Source organism: Ochlerotatus camptorhynchus, unplaced genomic scaffold, assembly GCF_037179485.1.
Source record: "Ochlerotatus camptorhynchus isolate MF236.1 unplaced genomic scaffold, CSIRO-AGI_Acam_v1.1 ptg000546l, whole genome shotgun sequence".
In the NCBI taxonomy this organism is placed as follows: Eukaryota; Metazoa; Arthropoda; class Insecta; order Diptera; family Culicidae; genus Ochlerotatus; species Ochlerotatus camptorhynchus.
In genome coordinates, this window is record NW_027041029.1 from 268831 (window position 1) to 284106 (window position 15276).

Sequence of the window (15276 nt, forward strand, 5' to 3'; positions counted from 1 at the left end):
GCATTTATTACGCTAACTGTCTTGGATCGATACAGGGACAACCATTTGGAAGCTGTCGGGAAAGAGGTCGAGGATCGATGCTAGGTAGTGGGAATGTAGTTGTCGATGTAGGAATTGGAATCAAAGGGGGACACGTTGGTGTTATCGGTGAGCAACTTATCGTAGTTGGGAACGTGCTTGTTATTGTTGGAGGATTTATGGTCGATAGGAACGTTGGGAAAGTCGGAAGAGGTGAGAAGTTAGTCACGGAAGTCGTTGGAGGAAGGGAAGTCAGCGTTACGCCAGGAATGGTGTTAGTAGAAATAGGTGATGTAAATGTAACTGTGGGGAATAACGGTGAAGTCAACGTAGAAGTGATTGGAGGAACAGAAATCGTTTGAGTCGGTTGCGTAGAGATACTGGATGAACTAACAGTTGTAAGAAAAGTGGTACTAGTGAACGAAGGAGGAGTTAATGTTTGAGTATTCGGAGGAGTAGAAACCGATACTGGTGTTCCAGTCGATAATGTTGTTTGGAACGCAGTTGATGTCAGTGTTGGAAAGGTCGTTGGAATAGTACTAAATGTTATCGTGCTTGGAGTACTAAGTGTTGTGGTTTGTGTGCTGAACGTAAGAGGTGGTTGAGTAGTCATGGACTGAGTTGTTAAAGGAATAAACGTAAAACGTGTTGTGGATGTAGAAGATGGAAATGTATAGCCATTTGGCAGGGTGATGAAGGGAAATGGGGTGGTTGTTTTATAGTACACCAAACATATTCCTTTCCAATGCGCTAGTTTTGCAATCCACGGAAAAAGTAACAACTTCCAGCAGAATTCTTCTAACGACATAACACTGAACAAGCACACTTTGAATCACCCGTCGCGAATTGCTCGAGGTACCACATGGAACTGAATACTCACTGAGCATAACGCTTAATAAATACATCACACGCAAGTGAATTATTCTCATTTGTCATCGTTGAACAATGTTTGTTTAAAAAGCGGTAATATAGCGTAGAACAGAAAAAGTCAATGTCACATACAGCTGTTTTTATACTCCAATTGAAATGGTTGGAACACGCCTTATTAACGCAAGGCCATTTGAATTAGCCTGCAAAATTCAGATACCTACATAAAATCGAATTCACTGCATCCACGATTTTAGAATATTGACTGCCCTTCAAATACTTTGCATTTACCCAATTACGACTAACACTATGCGGCGATGTTGATCAAAACGTAAATATTTGAAAAGTTACTAGAGCATAACGGTGCGACACTACGTCACTAGCTTGTTCGTGACTATATAATGAAGCTGTTGTGGTTGATGGTGTTGTAATAAACGTTTGGGAACAATCGAGGTTCACGGTCAATGGGTCAACAACGCTTATTGTTAATTATAAGTGATATGATAACACTTTTTTTCTTTACTCACTCTGTCCATTAACAAGTCCAATCGATACAATCATCAGGAAGATACCATCAATCTTCACATTCATGATGAGTGACCTTTTGCGCTTAGTTTTAGAAAATCACTACTGATACCGCGAAGATCCAAACCGATAGCTCTCCACTTTATGACTAACACTATGTGTAGCAGTACAACTGTAGTTTGCTTCCTCTCAGTTATGGTTTAGTTCGAATATTTTTGCAAACTACTACAATCACTGCGATACTGCCGGTTTTTGTTATCGAATTATCAACAATAACCGAGGGGTCGATTTGATGATCCGATGTTAATATAATCCAAATTATCATTCTGTGAGACCAATCCTATCAAACATTATAGGGGAAATGACGGCTTCGGCATGACAGACTATTTTCGGCAACCCAAATTGAAACACTATTTTCACTGAATTTTCTTACGAAAACACTTTGTTGAATGCATGCAAACGATTCTTTATGCTTTCAGCTTCAATTTGACTATATTTTTACCACTGAGAAAAAGCAATCTAGCAGGGTTTTCTTGAAATGAAACACACGCACTACAAATTGTAGCTGATTTCGAGCTGCCGATAATAGAACAGCAGATTTACATGCAGTTCAAATGGAACGGTTGCCGAAGAAAAACTGGTTGCCGACAATACTCGCTCTCACTAGAGAAGATTGGAGCTTTGTAAAAGCGTTTCAAAACAGTTTTTGACAATTCTTTCGACTGAAATTGTTAGAGCAGCTGGCAGCAAAAAATTGTAAACAAACCAATACTGCATATGTGTGCGTTCCTTAGAGAAAAAGGCTATAGAAAGATGGTCGCTGCTTAGGTTGCCGAGAATACGTAAATTCCCCTATAACGCACAGATTCATTCGAGATAAATTATTAATATCAGTATTTAAGCCATAACGTAATAACCAGCCCTAATAAAAAATAACCATAAACGAACGATAACCCAAATCATTGAACTATTCCACAAATGGTTTGGATGATACCCAGAACACGTCGTTAAGCAAATTAACCATACAATTTTTATTAGGGAGATCATCTATTAGATTGGAGGGTTTTCAAACTTTTCCATTTACAGAGCACAGTTCTTATAACCTTGCCTAGATTGCTTTAAATTATGAAAAAAATGTTTATTGTGTATGGAAAAAGCATTATTAGCATTGTAAAACCATACTGTACTATCTACTGAAACAATTCGAACAGATCACATGCTATAGATTCTGTGACTACTTTTGAGTTTATCGGTCCCGTTTACTCCTCGTTGCCCCAAGTAGTGGTTAGCGTCCATACCTCTCATACTAAAGGTCACCCGTTCAAATGTCTTCTCCGGACATGTCACGAATGACCTAACAATGCGACTATGTATAATAAAAAAAAACTTATTTAATCCCCCTATGGAGATATCTGCTCCTTTTTAATAATAGAAATTCAGACAAAAGAGCTCATATCCCAAGTAACAATTTTGGTTTTATGAGGGTTCTGTAGTCCATGATTTAGATTTATAGCATGCTTTAAAACCTCGATAAAACTTGCAATGTTTCTTGGGATATGATGTGATTCATTTCTGAATCGGGCGAGTGCATGTTTGGGTTCACGCCCATTGGACACCAATCACGGTGATTTTGTTCCGGTTGAAATTAAATTCTTGTAAACTTATCTTCATCATTGTGCTTGATTTCCATTTGTTCCCGGCGAGATGGCCTCGATCGTTCGTGCTTCATTGTTAGATGAGTTTAGCTTTTGCTCATTTTTTAAACATAATTCGGAATTCAGGAAAGAACATAGGTCCGCAAAGTTCATTTCTAGATCTAACGAAAGTAAAACTGGTTCCATTTTGATTTGTTGTGTTTGAGTCCGCACCATTCGACTTATAAGACGTAATTGAAAAATTTAATTGGTTGTTCAGAGAGATTCCTTTTTTATGGCTTTCTCAGTCTACGGTAGTCCAAACGGTCAGTAATGCATTGCCCGAAGTTTCAGTCGTTTATTAAAATCGAACTCCGTGTAACTCCATGGCAACAAAAACAATTTAACGACAAACGGTAGACAGTGTATGTTCATGTTATATCAATGTTTAATGTTAGTAGTAGTCTCTATAAATTGTAATACTTTTCTAGTTCAGAAGAAAATTATGGGATAAAACCAAAGCTCCATCAATTCAAGCATTGCGCCGTCAATAGGTCGTAGTCGTCATGCGTCGCTATCATTCAGCATAAGTTTACCAAAACGAAAAGTAAACAGTCCGAAGCGTTGGAACGTCATACATCATAAAATATTACATTATAGATCATGTAAAGCTGAGAACCATTTAATGAAATAATACAAATTAGCATGCAACCGTCTATCTTTGTTAGCAATATTTCATTCAGGTTAGTAATATGATATGAAATTCATGTTTACACGCATAGATGTTTACATCACCAGGAAATTTCAGATTTTTTTCTTTGTAGAATTTAGAGAAGGCATAACCCTAATAAAAATTGTATGGTTAATTTGCTTAACGACGTGTTCTGGGTATCATCCAAACCATTTGTGGAATAGTTCAATGATTTGGGTTATCGTTCGTTTATGGTTATTTTTTATTAGGGAAACGCTTTGTCATAGCTTCATGTATCCGGGTCGATCGCTGCGGTTAGTCCTGGTGTAAGGAGCACCACCGTTGGGTTTGAGTGGTAATATCATTATTATGATGAATTTAATATAGGGGAATTTACGTATTCTCGGCAACCTAAGCAGTGACCTTCTTTCTATAGCCTTTTTCTCTATGGAACGCACACATATTGGTTTGTTTACAATCTTTTGCTGCCAGCTGCTCTAACAATTTCAGTCGAAAGAATTGTCAAAAACTGTTTTGAAACGCTTTTACAAAGCTCCAATCTTCTCTAGTGAGAGCGAGTATTGTCGGCAACCAGTTTTTCTGCGGCAACCGTTTCATTTGAACTGCATGTAAATCTGCTGTTCTATTATCGGCAACTCGAAATCAGCTACAATTTGTAGTGCGTGTGTTTCATTTCAAGAAAACCCTGCAAGATTGCTTTTTCTCAGTGGTAAAAATATAGTCAAATTGAAGCTGAAAGCATAAAGAATCGTTTGCATGCATTCAGCGAAGTTTTTTCGTTAGAAAATCCAGTGAAAATAGTGTTTCAATTTTGGTTGCCGAAAATAGTCTGTCATGCCGAAGCCGTCATTTCCCCTAGTATGTTATAATATAAAGGGCTCAGCTGCCTCGGACAGCCGTTTTTGCTTACTGAGCACTGTGGGATCATACCCAGACGCCATGAAATTAAAAAGTTTCATACTCACATATTGCTTGCTTACCGTGTTTTGTGAAAATTGTTGTTTTCGTCGTTGCCGGCTTTGAATGGCTACAACAACTCGATCATAAGTGGTTTAATGTGATATGAGGAGCTCGGTGTAATTCAGCGGTCGATTCCTAAAACGAACCTTACCGCATACCCAACCCTTTTATCCAACATCCCAGTGATTTTTCGTGGAAGTGCAGATGACTCCTGGGCTTCCAACAAAGCGAGAGTCACGTAAAAAAAATCCTACCCAATCCTTTCTTGATCTGCATTCGGAAACGGCCAGCTCTGGTATTGCCTAACTTTTGATCACCAGTTTTTCTCACATTGAGGATGATTCCAAGCATCATCTGTTGGTTCTCTATGTAATTACAGCTGATCTGGCAATAACGGAGTAGCATCCGTTCATGCTGATGCTCAACATGATTTTTGAAATGTTGTATGAAGATCCAATCGGTATAACTTATAAAACATTCGAATTTAATCGATATAGATACACAGCAACTTACCCGGGAAACTCCTAAAAGTACATATCTCATCGATGATCAACGAATGATTTTTTAGAATTTCTACGGATTTCTATAAAACTTTGCAAAAAACCTAGTGTAATGATTATTTAAACTAACTCAGCCACAATGAAAACCAACAACGGAATGAGGAAGAGAGTACGTACGTTGGTGAAGTGACTGGAGGTACACCTGCAAACGAGGAAGCGGGTAAGGTCCTGGAAGAAGAGGTGGAGGTGATGGATGTGACGTCCCCGGACGCCGAGAAGAACAGTGCTGAGGAAACAAGCGCTGCTGAGAAACAGCAGCCGCCTGTTTTCGAGTGCAAAAATTATTCGTTTTACTACAACAAATTCGGGATAGTTGACTATACCGAGAAGAAGCGGATAAATGACGAAGATGAGAACAATTGGAAGAAGCAAGGAAGTTGAGGGCACGGATAAAATCGGAAGCTAAACTCAAGTCGCCTCCAAGGAAAAGTAAGAAGACCTCATAAACAATGTCCCTCATTAAGGCTCAAGACACCGTCACTCAATTTGTATTCTTCTTCTTATTGAAATATTCTTCAATCATCATCAGTATACACATACATTCACACACAAGCCATCCGAAAAATTAAAGCAAGTATTTCATGATTTTACATCGTATATTTTCTGGGTGAAACACCATCACTTTACTTACTTGTGTTCTTCGTAGCATTCCACAATTTCACGTAATCGAATACAAAAAATTAATATAAACTGTTAGTCGAATTTCTTGGTGAACAAAATAAAAAAAAAACCAAGCAAATCACTTCGACTACACTTTTTTGCTAGCGAAAATAAATGAATCATTGAACTAGCGTTGCCAGCACTGCCTCTAGCAGTGAATATAGGTTTATTAACACATCGAAATACGAAGTTTAAACTAATAACTTAGATGAGTGGATGTTCTTAATGATTAAAAAGTCTGAATAAATAAACCTAAAAGAACCTTTTTTTGAAACTTAAATTTTCGAATTACAAAGGTAAAAAAAGATTGAATTAAACACAAACAGGGGAGATGGCAGCATTGCATGTAGCCTGTCATTGGCTTTCCCGCTCAGGGGTGTAAACAAAATGTCATACAGCGTGGTCTGGCAGTGTGAATGTTTTGTCTACGACATTCTTATATACGTGCATGTGTGACGTCAGATTTGCAGTTGTATTGAAAAGTAAAAGAATGAGATGGTAGATTTTGCTCACCATACCAGTTGATATTTATGATGCATTGAATGTTTTGGCACGGCAACGCACGTTACCAACGAATTTTACCAATACTTTTAGAAAGTGATGATTTAGGAATACAAAAAGAAGAAGAAAAAGCAAATCGAGTGATGGTTAGTTGCCTCTTAAATATACACAGTTCGAAAAAGTAGTGTAAATTTCTGTCACTATGATGCACATGAATGGAGCGTCACATACGATACAAATTCACATTACAGATCGTGTAAATTTATGAGTCATTTCATGGAATATTCTAAATATTGTATGCAACCATCCATCTTTGTAAGCAATATTTCTTTGCAAGTTGCTAGTTTACGTAAAAAGGAAGTTTACATGCTTCAATTTTAGCATGCATGGATATTTACATCACCATTAAAATTCATAACTTTTTGGTGTGTAGTTTACTCGATATCTACCAGAAAAGATGTAGATGATATGATATAAAGCTACTTTGCTGAAGAAACATGTTTTATATATCTTAAAGTTCTCATTTTAGAGCAATTTCTCTAAATTGGCTTTGGATGTGTTTTAAAATTTTAGAGCATTTTGAGAAATGATAACGTTAAGAGATAGAAAAAATATTTCTTTAGCAAAGTAGCTTGAAATCATCTTAGTTACATCTATGCTGAAGAACACGTGTATATACTTTTAAAAATAAAATCAAAATGTTAGTTTATCTAGTTATATCAATAATAAGACTAAATTTCTAAAACTTAAGACAAACGCAGTAAGACTTTTGTCTTGCTGAATTCTCATTCTGGACCATTGTGCAATTGTTTTAAAATCGGTTATTTATAAGTAAAATTATATACTTGCAAAATTATAATTACATACTTTGTTCGTGAAATATTGATTTGTTAAAAAAAAGTTACTCAACTTTGCTAACACCTTATCCAACGAGTAAATCTTGAATTTGGGACCTGAATACTTAGGTTAGAGTGTAACTTCATGATTGTACATTTTAAATTCTTACATTTTTAAATTCTTCATTAAACAGACGACTCTGTGACTGACATACCTACTGCTAAACTGTAGACTCAAAATACATTATAAAATATCGATTGCTCTATTCTAATGTAGATAAATTTCTTCAATGATAGATAGAAGACTGTCGCTCAAATTCACGCATGTAAATAACCGTCATTTCAAATCATTCACAGCAAGTTCATTCAAACGAGCAAACATAACCAGAGGGCCAATCAGTGTTCACATTACGTAGGATAGAGTGTAACTTGTCTTGCATCTCTTTCTTTAACGGTCTCTCCTTGATAGACATCTGATGTCATTCTAGTGATCAGTTCCAAAAAAATGTACACAACATTCTGCTGAGTGATCACATTTTACTTATTTGTTTAGTTTAATTGATATTACCCGCACCATATTCCCAGTGTAGTTTGTGTAAATCGCTTATTTGATCCCACATTAAGAAGTCCGTGTCTTTGAGGCCGTAGACCCTAGCCCAGTATGTCCCGTTACACTCAGTCGAACCCTGGTAGCTACGCTCAGACATATAAGCTCGTCGTAGTGGGAGGAGGAGGTGTTGGAAAATCAGCAATTACTATACAGTTTATACAGGTATTTTTAGCAAAAAGTTTCGTTTGTTTGGTTATTAGGTATATGGCCAAACGTGTGATCCCTCGAAGAAAGGAAAAGTGCAGTGAAACAAACACAGCAAAAAATCCTGGCATCGGGTGGTCGTCGCACCACAGATCATAAACCACAAGACCAATCCCTGTCTTAAGTGGAGTGCTCAAGTGAGAGAACTCGCTCGAAATATATCAGAAACCTTAACCGCTATGATCGAGTAGCTATAATGCAAATTCATTCATATTGAATACTACGAGAGAAGCGGCAACAGCATTGATCGCCCACATAATTCTCGTTCAGTTTCGTCATCCGTTTGGTGCCAATCTCGTGTGGAAAAGAAAACAATCTGCTAATACTTTGAGCTGGCACTATGTACTCACGCTTAATACTGGTGCTACACGTAATGTGTAGTAATCTAGTGGTAGTTTAATGTTTGAACCATACATTTCGGCGCTGCAAAGAACTTGAAAACAGATGCATTTTATTTATACCACTGATTCTAACAAGATACTCAAGTGGTGCGGTGGCCCACCGAGCAAAAACATCTGCTTTGTGTACGTTTCGGTCAATTTCAAATATTCAAGGATAATTGTGTACATCGCTGCTCGTAGATAGGTAGAACAAAAAAAAAGTACTCCTCTATCGCCTTAGCACATTCTTTGCCATGTATTGGTTATCTAAACAAATGGAGCTTGTTCCAGAAGAGCGTGATTGAGCATAAATGTTATCAGTCGGTGAAAACCGTTCGCTACAGCAGTTTATTATTTTTAGAATTATGAACGTATTCGTTGTATATTTAGATCAGCCATTGAACTTGATTAGTCATAAAACCACCAATCGTTTTGTATTTCTTGTGCTTCTAGGTGTACCGACACCGAGACGATGAAATATGAGTTGAACAAAAAACATATTTTTGATCTAAAGCCTGCATATGGCTAAAACAAAATACTTCTACCATTTCTACATAAGGACTGTTCACACTTTCCCCAACTTTTTTATTTGACTACTTAGCTTAATGCTTTCTTGAACAAGTTTTAAGCTCTACTTATAAGTAACATAGAAAAAATAATAAACAATATATTTCAAGCATCATTTAATGTTTACGAAATTTTAAATCACGTACTCTAAACTAATGTCAATATAACTTGAATACCAGGATAAATTTGGCAAGTTTGTCAAGCCAGATATTTTTTATTTCAGGTCTTCTAAAAGATGATACACACCAACTAAGATAAATATGAAGTTTGGATAATTTTCGGTGTCATTTTTCATTCCCCGATTACAAATTTGCGAAATTTACAATAAGATCTCAAAAATTCTGATTCTTCCTAATACCGTAAGTTTAAGCTATTCATTGACAGTTTTAAATAAATTTGAATCGAACATACACCTTTGAAACACATAAAATAAATTGCGAAATGAATAAAATGGAAAAACCTTGTTTGTTTACGCAAGAAAATAAAAAGATAGAAATATTGAATAGTATTTGTTTGGTATTTTGTAAATGCATACAACAAATCATATAATGGATAATGAATAAGTTACAGACAATTTTAGATGTTTTATAACTTGAACAGTTCAAGGTTGCAAATACTCATTTCAGCTAAAATGATGTTTTTCGGAATAATAAAACCAACAGATAGTATGATGGCATGTTTTACTTGTAACTTACAAGAAGAGGTTACAAAGTATGCGTTTGAAACATAAAACCTGTAAAGTTTGCTTTCTATGAGTCACAATCAGCGATTTTCAGATCGCTGAGTGAGTGAGTGAGTGTGTGAAAAATCGCTGATTGTGATTATCATGAAGTGAAATAAACAGGTTTAATATGTCAAACACATTCTTTGCAATCTCTTCTTGTATCCTACCAATTCAAAATATGATCATGGCATGTAATTATTTCATAATTAAAAAAAAACATTGCAAAAAAAAATGAGTATTTGCAACCTTGGAACAGTTCTTATGTTATACCAGAAATACAAATACCGCATAAAACATGTTTTTTGTTTGAAAAGGTACTCAAACAATCACTTATTAAATGTATTTCCGATATAGCCATCACAAATTCAATGTTGTCTTTTTATTGCTTATGATGTTTCTGATTATATACTCATTCAAAGTTTCATATTTCTTGAAATAAATTGTTTAAGTTTTACGCATGTTTTTTTTTTTACATTGATCAAGTATTATTAAAGTAGCCCTAAAAACAACAAAACTGATGTTCTGTCATAAGACAAGAACAAAATAGTGCAAAGGCAATAATTTCCGTTAGACATATTACACAAAACGAAATTTAATTATTTTATTCATGTGTTTTACTTATATATTTTTGCCAAAACACAACCTTATACATCCATAAGACAACCCACATAGGTCCTATAAGAATGCATAAACGGTATGTGTGACCATTTATATATTTCATTTGACACATGATCTTCATTAACTTTTTGCAAGGCATCTGCTTATTAGTTGACTTATACATTTTTATGAATAATCAGCAATAGAAATTTGCCAAACGGTATAAGGGGATTTCTATTCGTGTACTAATCTGGAATCCGTAGTACTAAATATTTAAAATTTGAAAAACATTCACTGTTGTAACGAATATTTAGAATCTTTAAAAAAAAACTATCAGTATTAACTTGTTTTATGGACCACTAAAACTTTATTTTTGAAATCACCTCAAGACGCCTTAATAACTTGATTAGGACCGAATACGCTATACTTATATACATTAGCGTAAAAGTGGTTTCAAAAAGTCCAAAATAGCTTTAAATTTGCTGAAATTGTCTTAACAACGTCAAATCAAAATTATATTGAAAACAAAACAAAAGGCCTTCAAATAGCTATGATAACAAACATGGTCCTACAACACAACGGCGCCGGTGGTGTAATGGTAAGCGTGATTACCTCTCACCCCAGCAGGCCTGGGTACAATCCCAGTCAGCGCCGCCGGGATGTTCTGAGGCATAACATCTCTGATCACGCCTTCCTTCGGATGGGAAGTAAAGCCGTTGGTCCCCGGTTCATGCGTTGATGGGTCGATAGGTAGGGTCCAGGTGTGGGAGCTGCCTTCCTGGCACGTCGGTAGCATTGGTGCTCAGCACGGAAAACAAGATCGACGAAAAAAAACAAACCAAAGGAAAAAAAAAATGGTCCTACAAAATATCAAAATGAATATTAATATTGATATATTACAAAATATTAAAATAATCAATCGCCTTAAATAGCTTAAAAACTTCAATCAATCAATCACTTTCTTACTCCCGAACTAAACTTGCTTTAAATTATTACATAAAGGTTTTTTTATTCCTTGATTTGTTTTCCGTGCTGAGCACCAATGCAACCGACGCCAGGGAGGCAGCTCCAACACCTAGACCCTACCTATCGACCCAACGATTAGACGAACGGCTTTACTTCCCTTCCGAAGGAAGGCGTGATCAGAGATTTTATGCCTCAGAAAATCCCGGCGGCGCCGATTGGTATTGAGAAAATTCGCGCTCACTCTCAACATGTCATGTATTTTTAATGAAACTCTCTTTGTGATTTCCCTCTCATAGACTACAAAATAGAGTACCTGACACTGCAAAACATATCTGGTACCTCTATATATGCATTTAGATTAACATACAATGTCCCTCCTTTTTTACAAATTCCGCACAAAATATACTTTCTGTCTCGCCCTATTCATAAAAAACGGTGGGAAATCCTGTTAGGGGCGGGGCTTACAAAGTTTTTATTTGTGAAGAATATGTAAAAAAGTAGGGACTTCGGATTTTAATCTAACTGCATATTTAGAGGAACCGTACATGTTTTGAATGCACTGCCCTCTGTAAACAATTAACGGAACTAAGTGTATGCGTAATTTCTGATACATGTCGCAATTAAGAATAGCACTGACATCTGAAGGAAAATTTACACAGAAACACTCAAAAGAACCTACCAGAGGCAGTCGTAAAACATCCTAATAAAATTGGAAAAAGTTTCCGCGAAGGATGGAAGAAAGTTGTGGGGAAAATTCCAAGTAAAGTCAGAATACTTTCAGGGGAATACAGAAAAAAAACATTCAGAATCAGTTAGAAGAATCTTCCTAAGCAAGTTTTAAAAAAATCCGGAGGATGTCTCAAGAATCTTTCAAGGAAAGCCAGAAGAAACTTCCGGAGGCAGTTAGAATAAACTTGTGAATGTCAGAATAAATTAGGGAAAAGTCGGATGACTCTTCCTACATTATTCCAGTAGTCCAAAAAAGTTAGAAAAACACCTGGGTGGAATTAAAAAAAAAACACATATTTCGAGGTAAAACATAAAAAAAAATTAATAGATATTGATATTTAGCTGCATAGAATCTCATAGTTGAACATTTTGAAACTTTCAAAATTTGAAATTATCACCGGAAGAAAAAGACTATCAACTAAATACCAAAACATCGGTATTCTAAAACCCTTCACGATTTGAAATAAATAATTTTTCCATTTTGAAACTGCTGCAAAAAAATTCTCCCGGAAATCTTTAAAAAAGAAATTATCTATCGATATTTTCCAAACAAATGGATCGAGCGAAAAGTCCATAGCAAAAATCACTCTAATCAATTCACATTCTGTACATATGAAAAAGTGTAAAAGTAGATTCACATGTTGTACCCCTTCGCTGCGCCAGTGCCATAGAGTAATAATCGGTAAAACTGAAATCAGTGTTCAGTATGTAGATAAATTTGCGTTATAGGGGAAATGGCTCTAATGTTGGCCTATGGATCTAACATTGGGCCCATCGCTAAAAATCTGCTATTGATCAATTTTATCTAGATGAACCATTCGGACGGTACTAATGGATATTTTTGGTTGCTATTGAAAATTTAGTCGATTGCTGAATTTATGTATGGGCCCAAATTAGGGACACTTAGGCCGACGTTACATACATTTCCCCTATCTTCATTTTTTATAAATTGATAACATCTAAGTATAGCAAAACGATAAACTATTCGGTTAAGTTAACACTTACCTTTATTAGGTACAAATAATATTGGTCCGTTTTCATTTTGCTACAAATTTCAATAATATTCTGCAGATATGTTTTAAATGATTACTGTTCAATAACAGATTTTAAACGTCCCCTTTTCTTTCCAGAGTTATTTTGTAACCGATTATGATCCAACCATCGAGGATTCGTACACAAAGCAATGCGTTATCGACGACGTCCCGGCAAAGTTGGATAGTGAGTTTGTACTGGAATCATAAATAATGGCAGGGACATAACAATTCTCTTCTCTACCCTGATCTAGTTCTGGACACTGCTGGACAGGAAGAATTCAGCGCCATGCGAGAGCAGTACATGCGTTCGGGCGAAGGTTTCCTGCTGGTATTTGCAGTAACCGATCACGCCAGCTTCGACGAGATGTACAAGTTCCACAAGCAAATCTTGCGCGTTAAGGATCGCGATGAATTCCCAATGCTAATGGTGGGAAACAAATCCGATTTGGATCACCAGCGGGTTGTGTCACTGGAAGAAGCTCAGCAACTTAGCAGACAACTCAAAATACCTTACATCGAATGCAGTGCAAAGCTGAGGGTCAACGTGGATCAGGCTTTCCATGAACTGGTTCGAGTTGTTAGGAAATTTCAACTGTCCGAGAGACCTCTTGTTGACGAGAAAGGAAAACGAAAGGGCGGAAAGAAGAAATGTTGCATCCTGTAATGCATCGGAGCTTGAACTTCACAAATTAACAAATTTTCGAAAGCACACCATCTGAGTTTGAGCTGTGCAGATGAACGGTTTTCAGAATGCATCTCCCAAGTGAGAGTGAATGCATTGTTTACTGCCGTACTATTTTAAATTATTTTCGACCGTTCGAAATGTGTTTAGACAATACAAACCTGTGGCACAATAACCACGAAAATATGTGAAACTTTTGTCCCAATCTTTTAAATCGTTTACAAAATTCGAATCATTATAACCCTAACGTGCCATATGTTTGCAATTAGTTGATTCTGACTATAATGATACACAGATACACTCATACGAATGTGCCTAATTGATATTTAATATCATCGGTTTTACTAAACGGTACAGCTAAATCAGCCCAGGAAAGAAATAAAAAAAACCCTCAAGTGTAGTGGATCGTCAAGCATTTTAAACCTAATTTGTCATTACAAAACAAAAAAAAAAAAAAAACAATCGAAAGGACATCATTATTTTAACTAACACCTCACGAAATTCTCACTGCGTCTCCAAGATTTCAGGACAAATGATGAAACGTATCAGAAATATATAATAACATATTTTAAATCATAAAACGAGTATATTTACTACTACTTATGTGTAATAAGACTTATACTATATAGGTAGCAGGATGTTACATTGTGCTTTATCCATGCGAAAAGAGTTTTATTGAATATCAGATATTTATATATGTTTACACAATCACGGAAAACAAAACCATTGCGAATAACTTAATTACTAGATGCAGCCAGCGTTAGCTAGACAAGGCGTTAATCTAATCGAAGATAACAGTTTGAAATTGAATGCAATGTAATATCAATATTAACCAAAATAACTAGCTTTAAATGTGCTTGAATGTTATTCGAAACAGATGTCGCAATTATTTGACAACAGAAAAAGCAAGAAAATAAACCACAGTTTAGGAAAAGGTGCTAAATTAAACCGATTAATTCATATTTCCAGTCACGAATGATTGTGTTGAAACCCGTTTTAGTCTGTCATTTATGTTGTGCGGAAAAAATATTTATAGAAATACATGTTCAAGTATATTGACCAACTAAAAGGGTGCATTCTGTTTCACTTTAATATCGCAACTCATAAGCGACTTTGTGTCGTGTCCAGAACGTTTTCTTGTTCGTCACGATCTTCATTCTCTATCGCCATTCCACAAACTGAAGTTCCCTGGCATTGTTATCATTTTAAAATTGATTTAATTATAGTTTGTTTCTATACTCATAGCTTGTATTCCACTGCACCTCTACTCTCTGATAAATCATGAAATTTATATGTTCATGACATTGAAAGCCATTATCGTGCCGGGAACTGCGTAATGCACTTTTCGCTCAAGGTACTCATCAATTTACGCAGGAATCAATCTATCTCTCACGAAGACCCAAAATGGATCGGCGAGAAATCGTAACAGATCAGCCACTGAAGCCACCCATTATTTCATGAAGTAAGCAGGTAGTCCAGCACGAAGAATTGCAATGGAGCTGCTACTTAA

At 36.0% G+C, this 15276-nt stretch overlaps 1 protein-coding gene and 1 pseudogene across 1 annotated transcript; one reads left to right on the forward strand and one right to left on the reverse strand.

Moving 5' to 3' along the window:
* Window positions 1-7: 7 nt before the first annotated feature.
* On the reverse strand, window positions 8-1476 carry LOC135713200 (mucin-2-like; annotated as a pseudogene).
* A 6265-nt stretch (window positions 1477-7741) lies between these two features.
* Ras64B (ras-like protein 2) lies at window positions 7742-14835 on the forward strand. Its single transcript, XM_065236322.1, has 3 exons — window positions 7742-8045; window positions 13181-13268; window positions 13336-14835. The coding sequence occupies exons 1-3, from the start codon at window positions 7935-7937 to the stop codon at window positions 13746-13748; spliced, it is 612 nt and encodes a 203-aa protein (XP_065092394.1). The 5' UTR covers window positions 7742-7934; the 3' UTR covers window positions 13749-14835.
* The last annotated feature ends 441 nt before the right edge of the window (window positions 14836-15276 follow it).

Bases quoted from the DNA above. Each gene is read 5' to 3' on its own strand.
- Ras64B (XM_065236322.1), top strand. From the start codon at position 7,935: ATGTCCCGTTACACTCAGTCGAACCCTGGTAGCTACGCTCAGACATAT. The intron at 8,046-13,180 runs GTATTTTTAGCA...TTTTCTTTCCAG, and splicing joins TTACTATACAGTTTATACAG to AGTTATTTTGTAACCGATTA. The intron at 13,269-13,335 runs GTGAGTTTGTAC...ACCCTGATCTAG, and splicing joins CGTCCCGGCAAAGTTGGATA to TTCTGGACACTGCTGGACAG.